The 21,949-nt window shown below is 39.2% G+C and overlaps 1 protein-coding gene and 2 long non-coding RNA genes across 3 annotated transcripts; all 3 read right to left on the bottom strand.

Moving 5' to 3' along the window:
* Positions 1–1,264: 1,264 nt before the first annotated feature.
* LOC122879320 lies at positions 1,265–7,682 on the bottom strand. Its single transcript, XR_006378679.1, has 3 exons — positions 6,614–7,682; positions 6,455–6,531; positions 1,265–1,729 (listed from the first exon to the last, which is right to left on the bottom strand). It is a non-coding gene; the product is annotated as an uncharacterized LOC122879320 (long non-coding RNA).
* LOC122879321 lies at positions 3,419–6,448 on the bottom strand. The gene is made up of 2 exons (XR_006378680.1): positions 4,732–6,448; positions 3,419–3,790 (listed from the first exon to the last, which is right to left on the bottom strand). It is a non-coding gene; the product is annotated as an uncharacterized LOC122879321 (long non-coding RNA).
* A 2,225-nt stretch (positions 7,683–9,907) lies between the features above and the next one.
* On the bottom strand, positions 9,908–20,410 carry pld3 (phospholipase D family, member 3). The gene is made up of 12 exons (XM_044202873.1): positions 20,233–20,410; positions 17,769–17,869; positions 16,647–16,697; positions 16,285–16,442; positions 15,657–15,837; positions 15,340–15,457; positions 14,955–15,082; positions 13,810–14,007; positions 13,089–13,228; positions 12,229–12,394; positions 11,969–12,068; positions 9,908–11,425 (listed from the first exon to the last, which is right to left on the bottom strand). The coding sequence occupies exons 2-12, from the start codon at positions 17,793–17,795 to the stop codon at positions 11,238–11,240; spliced, it is 1,455 nt and encodes a 484-aa protein (XP_044058808.1). The 5' UTR covers positions 17,796–17,869; positions 20,233–20,410; the 3' UTR covers positions 9,908–11,237.
* Between the last annotated feature and the right edge of the window lie 1,539 nt (positions 20,411–21,949).

Below are 21,949 nucleotides of genomic sequence, written 5' to 3'. Positions count from 1 at the left end.
TGAAGACACAACCGCTGCTGTCAGAAAGGCCACCAGGTGGAGCAGGAACGCAAACAAAATCATGGACAAATCTCATGGTGGTTTCAGGGCAAAGACACAGTAAGGAGTTTCCCTGTGTTGTAAGAACATCCGCCTTCCATGCGTCAAAAATTCAAACGTGCCTACAATAATACCTTTAACCAGTCTACTGAACTGTACAGAGACGCAAAGTAACCATTTAGTCAAATAGAGTTCAAGTGCAGTTTTGATGTACTTGACTGGATTATTTCTGACATTTAATTAATAGATTTAGATTTTATATTTAACATAAGATTTAAAAGATCATGAAACATCTTTATTGTCTTTTTTATTCATTTTCTTCCCTTGTTTCATTCTTTCTTCCTTTCCTTCTGTCCTTCCTTTTCTAGGGAAGGCAATGTCAGTCTGTCTGTCGGCCCACCACTTTGGTCCAAACTGAAATATCTCAACAACCATCGGATGGATTGCCATGAAATTTGGATAAACATTCATGGGCCCCAAAGGTTGAATTGACTTTGGTAATCCCCTGACTTTTTTCTAGTACCATCATCAGGTCAAAATTTGTCCAGTACCTTGGTTTATGATTAAATATCTACAAAATGACATTCCCATCAGCCACAGCTGTACTTTGTGTTTAGTGCTAATTAGCAAATGTTAGCATGTTAACACGCTAAACTAAGATGGTGAACATGGTAAACATATATATATAAACATATACCTGCTAAACATCAGCATGTTAGCGTTGTCATTATGAGGATATTAGCATGCTGATGCTAGCATTTAGCTAGCTCAAATCACCTCTGTGACTAAGTACAGCCTCACAGATCCGCTAGCATGGCTTTAGACTTTTAGTCTTGCTACCTTCTTTTATGCTTCTTTCTTTACTTTACTGCTAATATTTGTCTTTTACTTAAGCAAGTAGATTATTTTCACACTGCGGTGTTGCCAGCATCACCGTGTGGGATTTGTGACAGATTTTATGAAGAGGCGTTCTTAGAGAGACCATCTTGGAAAACAACTTTTGGCAATCATCTGCTCTCTGCTTCAGAAAACTATCTTGTACTGTATGAGTTAAAAACCTTGAATGAGTCACACTGGAGACCTGGTGAAACAGGTTGGCGTCGGCCCTTCAGAGCCATTAACGGCCAATCGAATTAATCTAATCCCACAGGAAAGAAATGAGAAATGATCTAAATTGGTTGATTACATTCAGCGGCATGAGGGGATGAGAGGAAGGACTGAGAGCTCAGAAACAGAAAGTTTTATTTCCTTCATCAGTGAGGTCATGACATTTACAAGACATTTAAGGCTTATATTTGGTTGGCCCCATTGGATTCTTTTGTACCGCTGTTTTCCAGCATGTCTACTATTTCTACAATAACAGTTGTGAGTATGGTGTTATGCTAACGTACAGTACAGTAAAGGTAAATTACCCATATCAATGACAATAAGACCCAGAGAGTACATTCAATTCATTTTTGTTTAATATTTATCTTGCATTTGCAAAAAAGTGCTAAGGTATCATCCGGTTTATATATATAAAATTTTAATGATAATGATGGAAACCCACAATATAAACCTGATGAAGCCTGCTGTATCTTTATACAGTATAAACAAATCTTCCACTGTAATATACAGTAAATCCAGTCTGATGTGCAGTCGTAATGCTACAGTTCTTCTCTTGGCTGCTGCGGTGTTTGTCCGACGCTGCCTGGGGGAGAGAGGGAGGGAAAGTCCTTCAATTTATATCAATACTAAAACATGCAGTATCACAGTGGCTCACTAAAGGTTAGAGAGTTGTTTCAGGGTCACACCCAGACAAACCGCCAGTCTGTCCACCTTACACATTCAGACAGACAGCTTTCACATTCACAAGTACAGACAAATTAGACTTTCTAATTTTCCTAAAGTCACATGCAATGCATGGAGACAACCTTTGAGCATTTTAATCAAAACCCCCTGCCTGCTCTCTCTTATTTCTCTCCCAGACTGCAGTTTATTCACTGCTGTCACTGTTTGAACCAGATCAGATAACAACATTGACAAATCACACACAAGTTTTGTTTTAATCACCCGAACCAATACAGTTTTATACCTTTTATAGTTGCAACTCCAGAGCAACTAAGAATGACTTCAACACTCAAACATTACAGTATCACATTTCAAAGCGGGAAGGCTTTATAAAGGGTTTGTAAGTTAAGTAAATACCTAAAGGCTTTATTAATTTTAAAGAAGTATTTAATGCTTTACAGACTAGTAATAAGCCATGAACCTGAAAAACACCATTGGCTGGTACATGCTCCTCTACATTAAGTTGCTTTGTCTCTTTTCATGCAGGAAGAACTTCCGACAGAATAAAATCAGCTATTTACACCTGCAGATTAATATTTTATGTATTTTTGGCCCATCACCACCCCTCTCTTCATTGGACAACTTTATCTAAATTACTAGTATAATTACTAATAATAATAATTAATAATTAGTAAGGTACATTTCTTTGACTTGTTAAGAACAATTGCTTTATTATTGTCAACTGATGGTTTATTATAGTGGAAGATTTACAACTATTTATAACTGCAGGCCTGATGACATAAAGTGAGAAACTCGTGGCCCTTAATTAAGGTCTTGCTCACTTACTATTTCACCTTTTATGCTAGTAATCTATGAATAAAGAGTCATGGATTTCTTATTTTATAATGACCCATCAATTAAAGACACCAGCTAAAGTGATTTTTCACAACCTGGAAAACCAAATGGTGTTCTTATTACTGTAGTTACAACTTATAAAACCTATAAATCTATAAAGTTTGCCTTATTAGGGAGAGGTAGAAAAGTCACGTATCATCCATCGTCCATCCATCATGATGTAACATCCAACCAGTTCTGACTTTGTAGTGGAGCCCCAATTTCCCCCCAACACCAGGCAGGTACGATCAGAACCAGCCATGTTAGGGGACGGGCTCCACCGTTTACTGTTCGCACCCTCGTCACCACATCTGTCTACTGAGAAGACACTGTGGTAATTAAAGTGCGAATATCTCTGTGCTTTCTCCCCCTCTTCACACTGACACACAGCGACATCCCGACACATCCTGCTCATAATCACATCAACTTCTGAATTGAGTTTAAGCCGTTAGGACAGTGACCGCAGACTGTATCTACACAGGTGCCACTGCCATATTTTTGTCATATTTGGTCTCATATTTTGTCTGTGTTTGTGCCTGAATTTGTACTGGATCTAAGTAATGAGTTTTAATGAAATATTGAAAGCCATTCTCTTTTTGGAAGTCATATTTCATTCGATTTTTTCTATTATAAGGAAAAAACTCAGGAAGACAACAAAACAAACAATACTGGCAGAAGACATATAGACAAACGCAGCAAAAATACTATTTGAAGCCTTCTGTGCTTTTTTTTAAATATAATGCTCTGTTATTTTGGACCGTGTCTCTTTAGTCATGTGGATTGATTATCTATTATTTTTTCTTTCTTTATGTTTGCTCTGTGTTGAAGTGTGATATTTCAATAAGCTGCTTGTTTTGTTGCTTGTTCACTGATTGCATCTCTACTTACTGTGTTTTTGAAACTATTTCATCATGTTTTCTCTCAAACTTTTTATCGCTGTGCAAATCAACTTCATGTCTTCACAGATTCACTTGATTCACGAGGAAGCTCAGCAGATTGTTGTCAGTCAGTATTCTGTGTTTAAATGTTTTCTTCTGTCAGACGACACACTGACACACACACACACACACACACACACACACACACACTGTGTACTTTGGTCCTTCCTGCAGCATTGTGGAGCTGAAACATCTGCATGAAGAGTAACACAAACACATAAAATATAATCTGTCACAACACTGCATAGTAAATTATTTATGGCGTCTCCAATTTTACTGGGTGGTCTTAAGGGCAACACACAAACACACTCACACACACACACATACACACACACACACTGAAGTCGCCCTGAAGTCCCCTGGCAGCAGAGACTCTTTCCATTACAGCATTAGCTGGGTGGTGCAGCTTGAGGCTGCAGTGATAAGCGCAGATGTGAATAAACTAAATATTTACTGTCCCACCAACAGAGATGAAGTACTCTTTTGGTTTTGTTGAACAGTGAGATGCAAAATCTCAATGATGTATTATTCTATCTACAGGTTTTACATTTGTAGCTTGAATGCGTCTTTTCCTTATTCTTCTTATTGCCATTCTTTATTATTGTTTTTCCCGGGTATTTTCTTACTTTATTATTTATTATTACATTTTTTTATTACTGTTTGATAGCAGGATATCTAAAAAAAACTACAAAATGGTACATTTTGTGGAAAGTTCAACAATGGACCAAAAAAAGTCATTAGCTTTAAATGTGGCGTATAGCGTCACCATGTAGACATTTATAAACCACTTTATTTTGTTGCTCATACAGATATCTCCAGAACTGTGACGCATATGAGCAAAATTCTTATTTTCCCGGACTCCTTAATTCAAAACAGATCTCTTGTTGTAGGCCACACCCATTTCAGCTTTGACAGATTTCCTGCCATTTTTAATTTCTAGCAAAACAATTTTAATGTTCGCCCTGCAAATTTCATGCCTGCACAACCGTTGCACCTGAACACTCATAGTGTTTTGGAGCAAGATCCATCAAATGCTGCCAGGTCCAGTTAGGCTTGGGTATAAAACTTAAACTCAGCCTGCCTCTCCCACCACACACACACACACACACACACACACACACACACACACACACACACACACACACACACACACACACACACACACACACACACACACACACTGTGGGGGCTGGATGGTTATGGATGTTTAACAGGGAGACAGAAATAACCTTCTGGGTTGGGCTCTGCTGCGTTCCATGACCCCTGACGACACTGAATAGTTTACATACTGGGAAGGGACATGCTGGAGATACTTCAGAGGACGTGTGTGTGTCCAGGTTTAGCTATATTTGTGAGGAACAGCACCTGGCAGCCCACTATTCTTGTTAGTTTTGGCCATTCCTCATGCTGAAAAATGCTGAAAACCGGGAAGTTATGAGAGTCAGAGAAAGAAAGAAAGAGAGAGAGACCAAGTGTGACATGAATGGGATGAAACACATCGTGAGTCTTATCATGGATTCTATATATTTGGGTTAGAACAAACAGCTCGCTCCGGGTCAGTAGGTGTGTATTTATCAGCACTGCACTGGTCTGCAGTCAGCAGAGAGTGGGTGTGTTGTGATTCTCTCATTCAGACACACCCATAAATAGCCGGATCCGCTGGACCACAGCTTGACATGAGTTAAAGTTTTTGCTCAAACACTCTGGTCTAGACTGTGATTCAGTTAAAGAAAGACAGGATTTAGTAAAGTGCAAGTGACTGTACAGAGATAAAAATGATTTAATTCCATTGTAACGAGTAGTGTTTATTTGAGATTTGAGCGACACCTCACAGAGTTTTCTGTTGTTTTTTTTTCTTCTCTGGTGAAATTTCTAAACTTTTGATTTAACCAAGCTCAAATTTTCAGCCTGATTCTACTGGACTTTAATTTCCACTTGAATCCTTGAAGAGCAGCTGAGAGACACTGTGAAGTGAGACAAGAGGAGAGCTTGAACACTGTATGAAGTCAGAGGAGCCTGCCAGTTTAAACCATATCCTGTATAAAGGTTTAAACCTGCACCAATGCTGCACACAAGTGTTAGAAATCTGCAACTGCAACATGACACACGCCAAATAACCTCCAGCTGGAAATGATACAAAGAAGGTGGAAAACAAAAATAGCAAAACTGTAATTTTAAGATCTGAAATGTGTGCAAAAAAGAATCAGTTACCATTATAAAACGGTATAGCCCTGTTGTTTTACTGCAAACAGGAGGTGGTGGTTGGTGAAGGCTTCTCTCTTTCAATTGGTTGTATTTTATATGTCATTTCCACAAGTTTGTGTCTGTTTTATTTCTAGGTCTGGGCTCTGTTTTAATGCTGCCTTCAAGTGCTCCTTGTAAGGTCTTGTTACTAAATTTGGATGTTGTAACTTTTGTATTTTTTTTGTAAGATAAATATGACAAAGAGCTACTTGTGTCGGTTTACTCAGTCGCACTCAACAGTGAAATTTCAATATTTCAAAAAATGTCTTGAAAGTGTGGAAAACAGTTTAATTCGAAAAAAATCAGATATCAGTCATTTGAAAATGAAGAGGTTTAAGTCATTAACCCTGACAGCATTATGGATTATTTTATTTAGGATAGCAAGATTATAGTTGACAATATAATAAGACAGAGTTGGTAAATCAGAAACAAACTCGCCTAATTTCTTTTTAAAACCTTCAAAGATTTCAAGACATGAATGTGTGAACGGACTGAGTACAGAGAGGAGTTGAGGAGCTACATTCAGTGATACTGTATACAGAAAGTTTCAGTGAGTGAACATGTTGTACCTTACACAGCCCGGTGAGAGTGAGCAGAGCAGCGGGACGCAGAGGACATCAGCGGGGCTGTGATCTGGGCGGAGGCGCTGAAACGGTAGAGACAGTTTGAGAGATGACCAACAAGTCAACAATAACGTCGGTAACACAGTATTGTGACATAATACTTACTACGTCCTAAAACAGCAGGGTGCAGGACGGCTGTATCCGACACGCGGTGGGTTAATGGAGTACTATACGTTTAATACTGGCCAACAACTAAACTGTAAAACTTTGATTTTGAACATGTGCGCCGCAGCCACCGGTATGCCTCACTCAGAAACTCATTCTGATGCTGTATGTCCAATAATAGCCCACAAGAGTTGGATTTAGTCCAACTGTTTATTTAGGGCAACTGTAAGCTACACGCCCTATATGGTACAGTAGGACTTGTTGGTGCGTTAATCCACAATAAACAAGCTGGGTGGGGAGTTGGAGACGCAAAATCGATAAAAACCAATGTTCTTCTGAAAAATAAAAATCTGAATCAGTTTTTGAGTTGAAATCGATCCTGTATCCTCATACCTTCACTCCTCTAAAACAGCCGCCCTGGTTTGGAGCTCTGCCTGGAAACTTTGCAGCCTCACCCACAGAAAGTCACAGCTTTGCGCACCGAACAGGCAGCATCTCCGCTCAGGAAGAAATAAAAACAAAAGTTGCTCGTCCATGATTTCAGGTGGCATCAAACATTATTTTATCAAAACAATCTTCTGTATAGCAGCTGACAAAAAGAAACCAGCAGTGATATGCAGGGCTGTGTGCCGCCATGTTCGCCCTGCTGACCGGTGCCGGCGCCGTTAACGCTCCTCCTCCCCACTGCTGAGCGCAGATGGAGGCTTATAGGAATGTATGGAGACAGAAAAGCACAGCAGGTCTATTGTAATGTGTCTGACAACTCCACAGCAGAAACAATATCACAACAGGCGGCCAGAGGACAGTGCAGCTGCCCCGGTTACTGTCATGATAACAATAATAACGATGATAATAAGAAGAAGAAGAAGAAGAAGCAGAAGAAGAATAGCAGCATGTTCAGTAGGGTTAGTAGTAAAGAAGTCCTGGTGGTGGCTCCGCACTTTGGAGTCTTTTGCGTATAAAGTATATCATTAATAGAAGATGTTCAGCACTGAATGAAAGGTTTGAAACTGTATTTCATGTTGTTTATCCAGGTGGGAACATTTACACTGTTGTAGTCTTCTGAACACACTGTAGACTGTACTTACATTTCAGAGTAGTTTTTATATCTACAGTGCATCCGGAAAGTATTCACAGCGCTTCACTTTCCCCACATTTTGTTATGTTACAGCCTTATTCCAAAATGGATTAAATTCATTATTTTCCTCAAAATTGTACAAACAATACTCCATAATGACAACGTGAAAGAAGTTTGTTTGAAATCTTTGCAAATGTGTTACAAATTAAAAATAAAAAAATCACATGTACATAAGTAAAAAACTGAATGCAGATATGTACAGAGACATCCTTGATGAAAACCTGCTCCGAGCGCTCTCGACCTCAGACTGGGGCGAAGGTTCATCTTCCAACAGGACAACGACCCTAAGCACACAGCCAAGATAACAAAGGAGTGGCTGCGGGACAACTCTGTGAATGTCCCTGAGGGGCCCAGCCAGAGCCCAGACTTGGACCCGACTGAACATCTCTGGAGAGATCTGAACATGGCTGTGCACCGACTCTCCCCACCCAACCTGATGGAGCTTGAGAGGTCCTGCAAAGAAGACTGGGAGAAACCGCCCAAAAATAGGTGTACCAAGCTTGTCGCATCATACTCAAAAAGACTTGAGGCTGTAATTGGTGCCAAAGGTGCTTCAACAAAGTATTGAGCAAAGGTTGTGAATACTCATCTACAGGTGATTTAATTTTTTTTATTTAATTTTTTAAAATTTGCAATAAATGTGCAAAGATTTCAAACAAACCTCTTTCACGTTGGCATTATGGGGTATTGTTTGTAGAATTTTGGGGAAAATAATGAATTTAATCCATTTCGGAATAAGGCTGTAACATAACAAAATGTGGAAGAAGTGAAGCACTGAATACTTTCCGGATGCACTGTATCTGTTGACCTCAGATTCTTGACTCAACATTAGATAAACTTCAAGCCCTGGACGAGCAGGTGAAGGTGCAGCATGAAAGGTCAGTTTCCCCAAGCTGAGGCATGTCTCAGGGCCATCCAGATCCCCAGAATACCCTCCAATCATGGACGGATTATGAAACAATGGGCCCCTGGGCGCAGACATGTGAAAGGCCCCCCACCCATCCTACATAGGAGCAAGACACATTTTACAAGTGAATCAGAAATCTATTAGTGAAAACTGCAGCTGAACTTTAGAACAGATGGGCTGTCTGACTCCTGTCCAAAGCTTTCTGCCGCACAGATCCAGTTACACTCCTCTGCACATATATTATACTAAATACTACAGCACACTATACAAAATATTAGTGGAAACATCAAAGAAAGCCTGAGATGCGGGTTCAACTTTGTTAAAGCAGAGCTGTTCAGTTATCAAACTGATTTAAATTGCTTGCCTGTAGTTTAATTAAACACTGTAGCCTCAGCGTGCTGTGCAGCTGTAATATGAAAGAATTTCAACAAAAATACTGGATTGGATTTGGTTGGCAGATACTCAACACGAAAAGACTCTGATCAGCATCAGGAGAAAAAAAACATCATCGTCATCAGGACATTTGAGCACTGTGACTTTCCAACAAGAATTGCCACTTCAAACAGAGGCTCTGGCCCAGGGGCCCGTTCAGTAATCCATCCATGACCCCTCACTTCGCACTTACCCAGGATTAAAGAGAGCCAAAGACCGAGCTGCCATGTCCCACTTCGATCCGACCCAATTGGTCTTGGTACAGTACAGTAATCACCCCCCCCCCCCAGCTCGACCACAAAGAAATTCTCCAGGTACAATTACCAACCTCAATCCCCTCTTTCACTTTGAGCTCCCTTCTATGGCTTAAGTAGTTTTAATGGGTAAAAACAGTCCAGCATCACAGCCTTCATCCTGTTTACAAGTTTAACAGAGAGGGCTTGAGAAGCAGAAGGTGTTTTAGTATTTCTCCACCAGAATTTCTGGCATTGTGGACACTGTTTAAAAGTAGCATCATGTAGGGACATAAAATATATTTTGAAAGTGTGAATGTGTTGAATATGTGGAGGCTTATCCAAACCATTCTTAGAGTGTTGTGGTTGCAATGGGGGAATTTGGAGTCATGACTTCAGTATTTCTAAAATCACAGCTTCATTCCTGCAGATATCAGCTCATTTACTTCAAAAAGAGTGGTATAAAGTCCATTGTGTCATATAAATAATTCTTATTTTCCATAGCCCTGAACAGGCCCTTAATTATAATTAAATGTATGTGTGTCAGAGGGCCCATGAAGAACTTTAAACAGACTGGAACATGCTTGATTCAAAGACATTTATTGAGAGTAATTTCTTTATAAAGAGGAAGGAGATAATGACACACAATAACTGCCCCACAGCTTTTTTATAAGCATGTTGCTACTAGTAAACACGCTTCTTTGGACAGTTGCCACAACAACCATCTCTTCACTAATTTGTAGTTTCAATCACTCCACACAGTGGAAATTAAATTAGTTCATCCTTATTTACTGCTGCTGCAAACTCTTAATCTATCGAATGCACTGCTGACTTTAGTATTACATCCATTTACTTTAAAAACAGTCCTGAAGACTGAGAGTGGAATTTAAAAAGCCTTATCTTATTTACAATACAGGCACAGCACACCAGTTTGAGCATTAAAAAACTAAAATGATCATTTAAGAAAACACTCAAACTTTACTTCCTGAGATGAGCTGGGATAAAAAAGTCCCATTGAGGCTGAAGTTGTATAAAGGAAAGGCATTGTGACTGATCATTGATCACTTTCTAGTGATCAATGATTAGATCACTTAACATGGGTGACTATGGGAGCCGGTTAAAACATCATTGTGCTTCAGCATGAAACTGACCTGACTGGAAAGCTGAAACAGTGCCCCCTACTGATACTGGCTCTACATGACAGAAACCACATGATTATATGAATTCAAGTTTATTGTGCATGTCTGCTGGAGGTTTTTAAAAAAGACACAACTGCCTGTTCATGGTTTGTCAATACTGGTGACATGTCGCAGTGCATTCTGACTGCTGACGTGTTTTGCACTGGTCTGATGTTAGTGCAGAGTAACTAACATTTTATCTGGCTTATGTAGTTTGAAACCCAGGTCAGCTTTGATAGAAACAGCAAAGAGATGCAAAGTAATTCTTGCCTTAAAAAAAATAAAATAAAAATCAGACACCCTTGAACAAGCCATGACAGGGTAAGACTGGTACAGGGCAGTCTACTGGTTTGATGGCACATTTCTCCTCCTTCCTTTTCCTTTTCAGCTGTTCCCTTTCAGGGGTTGCCACAGCGAATCATGTGCCTCCATCTAACCCTGTCCTCTGCATCCTCTTCACTCACTCTCTGGTCAAATAGGAGTTGCCACTAAAGCTGTGATAAGCCAGGATTTTCCTTTGGACCTTAGCCAACAGGGAAACTCTGCTCTGCTGAGAGGTCGTCTGAGTTTTCGTGTTCACAGTGTGAACAATTGTTTCAGCTGACTAGTGCAAAATGCACAACAACTTGAATACTAAAATAATTGTGCAAATATAGCACTGCAATATGTATTGAACAGACCACCTGAGGTACACTGATGTAGACTGATATGATATTTGTAATATTGTCTGTTGAAACTAACACAAGTCTTTGACGTTTGAATGCTGGGTGAGAGGGGTGCTGTAGTCAGAGTTCCAGTCCCTCTCAAACACAGCCTTCAGCTGTGATTGGACGGTTGGCTCCAGGGACTGTGACGCAGTCTGGTTGACAACCAATGCTGAGCCAGCTGTGCTCACAAAGTAGTCACCTGACCAGTTAGATGTACCTGAAGACAGAAAAAAAACAGATTATATTTTAGCCTATTTATCCCTTTTTCTTAAAGACAAGGCTGATTAGACAGGTGATACATATTAAGGGTTTCCCCTTGGGGATCAATAAAGTATTTCTGACTCTGAACAATCAGATGAGATTATTATTATTTTCATAACTGATTAATCCTTTAGGCTATAATTTACACAGATGACAAGTGCCTGTCAAGTTCCCACAGCCCCAAGTGGGCCAAAGTATTCAGTTTACAATAATATGAAGTATTTTGATCTCAGTGTTTTCGTGATAAAATGAATCATCTGTTATCAAAATGACACGTTTTAAGGGAAGCAGAGAGGTTCTCTTTTCAATCCTTATGACTGATGAGTGCCTGTGAACACTAATACTTGTGTATATTCACAGTCAGGTGCATGAGTGAATAAACAATGTATGTATCACAACTTGATACATTAAAACACCTACTCAAAAGCTAGTTACTTACAACACATGTTGGTATAAAAGTGTGTTTCACATGAACCATGCAGTGTGTGTGCAGCCTTACCTATGTAGGCTATCTTGTCAGTCACCATGTACTTGTTGTGGTTGACTCTGGCGAAGGGAATCTCCTTCTGCTTGGGGCTGGCAGGCACCACAAACAGCCTCTGGATAAAGCAAACAAGAGGTCATCAGGTTATTGCTTTTACTATAGAATATGTATCATAATATGTACAACCTCCTTCCTCAGTGGTAGAGGACACATGAACATGGCCAGGCCTTTTAATTTAATTCTTTTTACTAAAGAAACACAGAAGAGCTACTTACCACCTGGATATCCAGTTTGCTCTTGGGGTCGTAAACGGAGGCCAGAGACTTCAGGAAGGGAAACATGACCGGTTGGGTGCTGGCCCAACAGCTGATCAGCAGGCGCACTTTGATCCGCTTCTCATACCCCACTCGCCTCAGCTGGGTGTCGATGTCTGCCCAGTACCTGCATAGGGCGCCACATGTACAGTATGAATACATGAGACATCACATTAACCATGCAAATAAGCCGTGTCCCAGTTCTGTTTCACATGATTTATTTTCAAATAAAATGCTCATAATATCGCTGGTGCAACTACTTGATGTTTTCTTGAAACACCCTAACTCGGGGAATGCAGGTTTGCTTTGTGAATTTCACTTGTTAAATACAGTTTAAGTAGATTATAATGTAATTAAAGAATTTCAGATAATGACTTCTGATTAGAGATTTCTGCACGGGTGTTTACCTGCATTTACACATGTACCACATTTACTACAGCATAAAGGCTCCATGGCACAACAAGTTAACAGCTGGGTGTCAGTGGCATAATGCTTTTCTAACTTGACTTTACACAAGTACTTTAGGTTACCTTTGGGTTTAAATGATGCTAACCAAAAGGGAATGAAATGGAGAATAAATACCTGTGCCAAATTGTATGGCAATCCATCCAATGGTACAATAGTTGTTGAGATATTTCAGTCTGGACCATAGTGGTGGACTGACCGACCAACCACCAATTACCATCCATAGAGAAAAAAAAAATCTGACCTACATTACCCTCAGCAGTTCCTAAGTGATTCACTAATTATAAAAGCTAATTCTGACTCTTCTCAACTATCCTCCCTGTAGTTAGATTTCACAAGTCTCTGAACAACTGTACCTTTTAGGATGTGAAAACTCCATGGTGGGCAGGTAGTTCATGACAGCAATGTAGATGAAGCTCTGGGCGTCCTCCATCACACTGAGGATGGACTGAAGGTCTGGAGTCCTGCCGGCTGCACAGAAGGACGGAGGGGAACTCTGAGAGACAGAGGAGAGACGAGAGAAACGAAAAAAAGATCTTGTAAATTATTTGTTAATTATTAGCAACATTTTAAACTATACGGGAGCCTTGACAGATGATAAACTAAGGAAGAGTAGTGGTCAGTAAGAAGGTGATGAATGTTGGTTATGTCAACTCTTGTAGACTTACTTATTTCAACTGGCGGCATATCTACACTGTGGGGTATTTTTGGTTTTGTGGCCTCTGGTCTTGGGACTGCAGGTCACATGACAACCTTAGGCTCAGAAAGATTTTTTTTTTCATACACATCTATTGTAAAAGAAATGGTCTTGAATACTGACATCTCAGCAGTTACTCTAAGAGATAAAGGAAACACATTTTGCTAAGTGTAGATATGCTGCCAGTTGAAATAAGTGAGTCTACAAGAGTTGACATAACCAATCACTGATGTTCTTTATAGCGTGGTATTAAAAACTGGGTTTCAGTCTAATGAACCAGCATCAAAACAAACTTTTTTAACAGATAGGGTTCTTACTGTTGACATACTGAAATAAAAAAACTAAAATCCCTCATCCTTCCATCCATGTATGTATCTCACCGACAGGTAGACGTTGGACGGTGTGTTGTTGAGTGGCAGCTGGAGTGGCGTGTCCTTGTTGTAGAGGGTGGAGAAGCTGGTGGGCCAAGGTGATGGGATTGACTGACTGTCCCCTAGGAACCAATAGGCTTCAAAGATCTTACCCAGGTCTGCAGCCAAGCAGCTGCAGTTGTAGACCACTGCGCCCAGCTCCTTCACCTAGAGACCAACAGCAGAATATAAACTTATTCTCAATTCTCTTTTACAGCTTCTGGGTTTTAAAATTGTGGCAATGAATAGTCTAAAACTACATACATAAAAAATATTTTATAAATGTTGCTCTCTCACTATTACTCCACAACTTAGTTTCAATTTCTAATTCCATCCTTTGACCAGGCAATAATTCTTTGACTTCATTAGAAGATTTTGATGTTTAGTATCATTTAATGATTTTATTGACTACACCAAAGTGTCACTGTGTAAATCATTTTTCTTCACACAAACAAGTGTCAGAATGTAAGAGATGACAGACTACTGAATCGACAGAATTTGTGTAGATGCAATTACTTTATATCAGACATATATTTATATTTTCTAAACTTCATTTGCATTACATTTAATTGGTAATTCTTGAGATTTTAAAATTTTCAGTAATTTCAGAAATAAATGTCTATTGTTTGCAGACACACAGAAACTGAAAACAGAAAACAGGATGTTCATGGCAGTGACAACGCAGCAAAATTAATACTAAGTGTAGCTAAATATCTGATTAGGAAAGCTAAAACTGAGATGTGGTTTGAGATATTGATGACAGTATTAAAGCAAATTTTAAACCATTCTTTCAGCATGGCATGTGACTGAACAAAGAACTTCCTCTTAATAGCAGAAGAAAATTAGTTCTGCTCTGATCAGGCACCAGGCAACCTTTCATTCAGTTTAGCAGATATTGCCTGGGATCCTTTATTAGACTGAATTCTGGGTTAAAAAAACTAAACAATACTTAATTTCACTTCCTCCCATGATTACTGTGTAAAACACTGATACTATCCAGAGTAACAAAAACCAGGTTACTTTGGCCACACTTGATTCTGACTGATAACCTGTGAGAGAGAGCGAGAGAGAGAGAGAGAGTGAAAGTGTGTGTGTGTGTGTGTGTGTGTGTAAACCTGTGTGAGGGATCTCCAGTCCATGTTGGCACTGCCAATGTAAATGTGTTTCTTGTCCACAACCCAGAACTTTGTGTGGAGGACACCTGAGGTGAGCTCTCTCATGTTAACTGTCCTGATATCAGCTCCTGACACACACACACACACACACACACACACACACACACACGTCAGTATTCATTATCGCCTAAATAACAAAAGTTATGATGAATTTTATCCACTAGTTTGAGACTATTTTCTACACACCAGAGGAAATGTAAAATGAATATGAAAACATTATTAAAAATTATAGGAGTAAACACAAACTAAATATTAGGGCTGAGCCATATGGTTGAATTCAATATCACACTTGCTGGTATTTAGTAAAAGACAGTCAGAGTGTCACCTGAGTCTCTGAGCAGTCTGAGGTCGTCTTGCGGTTGACTCTCCTGTGGTGTGTTGACTGCGATACGAACAGACACCTTCCCTGAAAGCTCAGCTAGTGTCTTCAGGATGGTCTCACCCTGTGTACGAAGCAAGAAAATTATTTTAATATTGTAAATGTTATTCAGACTATAATCAAAAAGAAAACCATTTTCTTGTTTTAAATAGTTAAAATAGTAATAAAGAAGCTTGTCAACTTTTTCCACATGTTCGTTTAAATAAACTTTTGATAAGTAAAACTCATCCTGCGCCATTTGGCCATTCACAGTTTCAGCTGACCTGATTGGCTGTCGGCTCATGAGTGCCAGTGTCTTTGTTAGTGAGCGTCCAATAGAAGGAGGCGATGTCGATACTGCTGTGAGCCTCGCCCATTAGGTTGAGCCAGGTATGGAAGATGGAGGGGTGAGTGGTGCTGGAATTAAACTCCAGCCCTTCAGGGATGCTCTCCACCAGAACGATCCTGACACGAAGGAAACAGGAAATGGCTTGATGATAATGATTAATGTCTGTACTCCTGCTTCTGCCTATGGAGTAGAGCTTGAACAATAAATTGGTCAGATCGATACATCTGTAGATATTATCTTATCGCAGATATATTATATGATACGAGGTGTATAAAATGTCTCACTCAGTACATACCTTGCCCACAATTTTTACAAAAACAAAAAACAAAAAAAAACAACTATTTTAACAATTGATAAAACAATCTCCACTCAAGGTCCACTTGCTTGCTTGTTATGGAGCTTTTGAGCGTACCCATCCTAGGTAAGCTATGAACTCTGAATTGACTGATCAGCCTACACACGTCTTTTGAGTTTGCTCTCTGTTTTATCAAATATTGAATAGTGCTTACATTATACAACAGCTATTACAACAGTCGTCCATGTGTGTGTAGGGGTTTGCTTACTTGCAGGGGTCTGAGCAGGACTCGGCCTGGGGCCGACGGACGCTGCTGCTCGGGGCAGGATGGGAGGAGGAAACCCTCGGTGTCAGGAGGATGTAGAGGGCCGTGGCGGCCAGCAACATAGTAGACACAGTGGCCAGAGCTATCACACATCTGGAATACTAGAAGGGGAAGCAAGACTTAAAAGCTGTGGCTGTTGATCAATGTTGAGTAAATCATATTTATCTCTGAATGTGTGTATTTCTTTGTAAGATTTGACGACCGAGTTCGATGTGTTTCTATGGTGAAGTCGTTTAGTGTTTTGTAAAAGTTCTAAGTAAAAACATATGGCTTGATTTGAGTCTGTGTGTGTGTCTGTAACATACCAGCTGTGCTTTCCTGTTGGATTCTTGTCTCCTCCTCTCCACGTCCACCAGCTACAGGCATCAGAAGAATACATTAACACAATAGCAACAACAACAACAACAACATTTTGAGGATTTTAAATCCAACCTTCACCAAATGTGCAACATGAGATGATTTTCTTATTGCTCACTTTAACAACTGTCACTCATCAAAAGGAACAATATGTTTGCGACCCATGTATGCGCAGGAGCACTGAAGGACTCACATTTGTTTGTGGTTGGGAGTATTGGTGCTTTTTATGTAGCACTTAATCCAAATCTAAACTACTACGATATAAACTATTATTAAAGTGGATGTCCCAAGCAGGAGAGACTTTCACTCTTCAACTGTGCTCTTTGTGATTTGGTTGAACTGAACCTTTAATGGAGGAGGAGAAAGTCCTGGTGCATTACTCTAAAACCATCTACTGCCATAAATGTGTGAAACTAATTGTACAATTTGTTAATGTTCTTTGACTGAAAGTCAGTATTTTTCAAATGTCTTTACTTCCTCTGTTTGCAGTGTGTCTTACTGTCATTACAGGAATTCAGTAACCAGTGGAAACCCTGTTAATGCCAATGGGATTTTTTTTTTCCAAAATAAGAGCAAGTTTAAGATGAATGTATGATATGCAGATGTGATTCAGAGCTGACGGGGTGAAATGGGATGAGCTATCACCTTACGACAGACAACACGGGGAAACTCCACTGTTCTGATCTGAGTAACAAGGCCGCTGAATTTTACACCATTAACAACATTCATGAAAAACAGAAAGGATTTTCTCACAGCACAGAGTCTTAAAATACAGTTCAAACCATTAGGGATGCATCAATTAATTTGTAATTTTCAATCAATCTTTTAGCTCAAAATGTCAAAAGCCAGTCTCAAACGAACATCAAAAGTGATCAATTAGATTTTTAAAATGTGAGCAAATGAATCCTCACATTAGAGAAGCTTTGCCCAGTAAATGTCTAAATAATAATAAATAATCTGGACAAATAATCAAACCCAATCAAAAGTAGAAATTATTCAAAATTTACATCGATTAATTTTCTGTTTATCAACTATGATTCATTTAACTAAAGCACATGAAAGCACCTTACCTGGTTGTAAGCCATGTCAGTCTTCATTTTCAAAGACAAAATGACATCTGAGTTGATATATATCAGTACTGTCAGCTCTGGTCAGATGATGTTCTGCGGCTCTGAGACCAAATGGGAACAAAACACGCAATGTTACATCATGTCTCATGTTTCTGTGGTTATGACTTGACGAATGACCCAATACTGAAGTTGCACAAGGAAACTTTTACATGTTGGGAGCTTAAAATGGCAGCAAGAGGTAAACTCGGAATTACATGGAAATCTTGTGGTATGACAGAACCTGTAGTCAACACACTGATATTTACCAAACAGGGTAGAGTTGGCGATTTAATCCAGTTTAAAAAAAATATAACATTATGATAAGATACACTTTATTGTCCGTTGACACGAACATTTGTCTTGCATCACGTGCTCCAACAATCACAATACATCTAAGTATAAATAACATCACGACATAAATCAAGGTCTGCAAAAAAAGAGCACAAAATGAGTTTGACAATTGAATCATATGGGAAAAGGGGGATCTACACAGTTTCTGTTTGAGTAAAAGATAAATGTGTTTCATTTAACTTAAAGTAGCTGCATAGCTATGAAACAACATAGCATTCTCAAACACCATTGTCTCTCCTCTGCACACACACCTCTGCCTAACCTTTACAGACTTGACAAAGAGAAGGTTCTAGATGTTTTTAACAGCACAGAATAACCTGCATAGCTCATCTCTAGCACAAAGACACACACAGCTCCAGCCGCTGATAAGCTGCATGTAAGTCGGCCAGGGCTGCTGGGAGCCGAGCTCACAACCACCAAAATATCCTACATCAAAAAACTCTTGGGGTCGTGAGGTCTAAAAACCCATCTCTATAGGCATTTCGTAGATCTCCATCCCTGTCTTATGTTTTGGGTTTGTTTCAGTTTGGTTTTGTGCTGTGTTTATGTATTGTAATTTATCTATTCATTTATATTTTCCCTGTGTGTGTATGTGTGAAGCACTTTGTAACTGTGTGTTTTAAAAAGTGCTATACAAATAAAGCTTTACTTACTTGTGATTTATGAGGTTTGATTGCTTAAAAGAGAGAGGAAGTTTGGAAGCCTAAATGCTGACAGCAGCAGTGTGACTCAGTAAAGCACACAGGAGAGTTTGGACATGGAGGAAACAAGCGCTTCAACGTGTACAACATATTTTATTTTAAAGCGACTGGCTTTCCTTGAAACTGATCTCAAAGAAGGCAAAACATTTCCTGTTAGAGCCATTCCTGTCCTCACTGAGCTAAATATGTACACTGCTTTAGTTTGATGCTCTTATGTTAGCTTTTATTTTAGAGCTGATGGACAGATCCCACAGGTAACGAGAGGAGAGACATAAGAAATACATTTGCGTTTACATGAACACTCATACAAAACAGTTAAGATTTAAGCTACTGTATGATATTGAAAACCAAACAATGCTGGTTGGGTTATACCAAAACTGAGTCTGAGACATTTTCAGATTTTCCAGTACCGCTTTTACCCTTCTTGGGGTGCTTTACAAAGCAGATGATCTCTATTATCTTTTGCAGAATCAGACATCTTTTAAAATCACTTCTCAAAACTGTATTTATTAAAAAAAAAAAGCTTTTTATTAATGCTAGCACAATTGTTTTATTTCCAAAATGTCTTATCTATTTTATTATTATTATTGATTTTGTTGTTTTTATATTATGTTATTGTTTGGTATTTTATTCCATTTTGTTTTTATACTATTTTTAAATTGCCTTATTTGCAGCACTGAAATGTTTGAATCCTGGTTTAATCCATGTAAAGGCCTTTGTAACTTTGCTTTGAAAAAGGCTGTATAAATAAAGTGTATTATTATTATATACTGTACTGTATATATAGCATTCAAAGTAAACAAAAAAGCTTGAAGTGATCTTTTAGGTCTGACTTGCTACACTGGCAGCTGGGGACAAAGACGGCTTGTTTATGTGTGCAGAGGAACAAATCACATTAGAGAAAACAACTTAGAGAGGAACAAGTGACTCAAGAGTTTTGGCTCAAGTTGTAGAAGGGAGGATGAGTCAGAGACGATTACTCAATTCTTAAATTGCACAAACGGATAAAAAAAAAGAGATACAGATTTTTTTTTTTAAACTTCAGAGTAGATAACACAGGGATAGCTAGCTAGCAGAAGGCTAAAAACATGAATGTAGTTAATGTGGGCTACGCTGGAGTGAAGTAAAGATTTAAAGTTCTTAAAAAACACATTAGGTTAAGAAGTAACTGATCCGCACTGAAATTAAGGACAATATGCAAACTGACTATAACGTTATCTTGTGTTTAACTTTACCATAATTCCCATTAATAAACCGTAAACTTACACTGGAGCCAGCTTTTGGTTTAACGTTACTGAGGAGACGGAGAGTCGCTGACAGTGCAAAACAAACAAAAACAGCTCACTTTCAGCTGCGTAAAACTGTCCACCCACCTGTTATCACGCGTCCAGGTTAATTATAATCCCACATATAACAGCGCGACGTCTGTTCTTTACACACAACAACATTTAAGATTGTTGTTTCATTGTTAAATACACAAAAAACATAAAAAAACAGCTCATTCACGGCGCTGTTAAAGTAACCAGGACAGAGAGAGGAGAGGTCATGTGATCCAGGGCGGACAGCCAATTGGAAGGGAGCTGTCCACATGACGTAGCACAGGCAAGTTACAGTAGTGCAGCTCTCCATTTTAACCACAAGAGGGCGCTGTACATCCATGGCAGCCACACAAAGCAGGCGCTGTCTGGCTCCTCACACACACACACACACACTGTATATTAGTCCCATATGGCCACGTAATGTGTTACTAACGTGTTAAAAGTTGAATTGGCTTCAGTACAGAGCAGATGTTTAATACAAAATTGCCATTATGCATGTTAGCGGTTTGTGCCAGGGGGCGTCCAGTGCGCAACGTCTAACCTGACCTCTGACCTGACTTCCAGGATGTAGTTCACCTGCAGTTCCTCCAAGAAGGACAGGTAAGAAGAGCAAAACCACAAAGCTGAACTTTTCAGTCAAACCCCTGAAGTAGCAGCATTATGAAATACTGGTATAGATGGATAAACTGAAGATAAACTCCGAGGAAAGATTAACATTCACAAGATGGTCCTGCTAACACTTGGAGGCAGTGGCAGCTTCTTTTGATGAAAAGTTGTATTTTTTTTCCATATTGTAACTTCTTTATAAAAAAGAAATAGGTTTTATTTTACATTCTGAGACCTCTCTGGCTGCAGGGGCCTAATGTAGTCTTCCCTATCTAACGTTTAGAAGCATTTACAGCTAATCTGCTTCTATCCATCCTATAGCGGCAGTGTGGTAATCTAAACTTCACCCATTAAATCACATGTTGTATTGATGTGATAGCTTACTGCAGCTAGAGGTATACAACATGTGATTTAATGGGTTAATGCACTTGTGAGTCATCAGTTTTATGCATAACTGTATTTTTGCAGGTAACCAGGACTTTCCTGGACACAGACTCATGCCTGGAAGTGGAATCTCTCCTTGTGATGCCCTCCATATGTTTTTCCAGCCACAGTTTGTGCCTCTAATGTATTATCTTTACACAAGGCACAAACTCAGGCTACATTTCTTAATGATGTTTTTGCCTTATGTGTATTTTGTGGAAATGCCGTTCTTTTGAGGAGGGTGTTGTTTTCATAATTTCAGTTTCATAATTTTGGGGCTAAAGTACTTTGAATGTAAATAAATACAGTATAAAGACCATACAAATGACATGGACTGACAAAATCAGATTAATATTTACATAAGGGTGCTTGTATGCATGATCATCTTTTAAAGGCAAGCTATGAAACTGAACTTGAGAGTATTTTCCCATTAGTCACAATAACACACTGTCCGTGTGTCAGGGAGAAAGGACGTATTTTTATTCAAACTTGTTTTACTCCAGGTTTAAGTAGTGTTTCTTCCACCTTTGCTACATCATGCATTGTGCTTCCTGTGCTTCTAACTACCCACCTCCTCATAAGTCCTGCATTGTCCCAATCATAGGCTAGTTTTGATAGTCTTTATAGTCTGTATAGTCTGTTTGTTTGCTAGTTCATCTCAACATATTGTATATACAGTGTCTAATGTACATAATTGTCTTTCTCTCTTCTTAGCTTCTGTTAAGCCTCATTCAGTTTAAAC

Source organism: Siniperca chuatsi, linkage group LG7 (genome assembly GCF_020085105.1).
Source record: "Siniperca chuatsi isolate FFG_IHB_CAS linkage group LG7, ASM2008510v1, whole genome shotgun sequence".
In the NCBI taxonomy this organism is placed as follows: Eukaryota; Metazoa; Chordata; class Actinopteri; order Centrarchiformes; family Sinipercidae; genus Siniperca; species Siniperca chuatsi.
The sequence above is the reverse complement of the archived record's forward strand: the minus strand, read 5'-3'. Positions and strand labels throughout refer to the sequence as shown.

Excerpts from the sequence above, each read along its gene's own strand:
- pld3 (XM_044202873.1), bottom strand. The coding sequence starts at position 17,795 with ATGAAGACTGACATGGCTTACAACCAG. Across the intron at positions 15,458-15,656 it reads ATGAGCCGACAGCCAATCAG|GGTGAGACCATCCTGAAGAC; the intron begins GTCAGCTGAAAC and ends CTTCGTACACAG. Across the intron at positions 15,083-15,339 it reads CAGACTGCTCAGAGACTCAG|GAGCTGATATCAGGACAGTT; the intron begins GTGACACTCTGA and ends TGTGTGTGTCAG.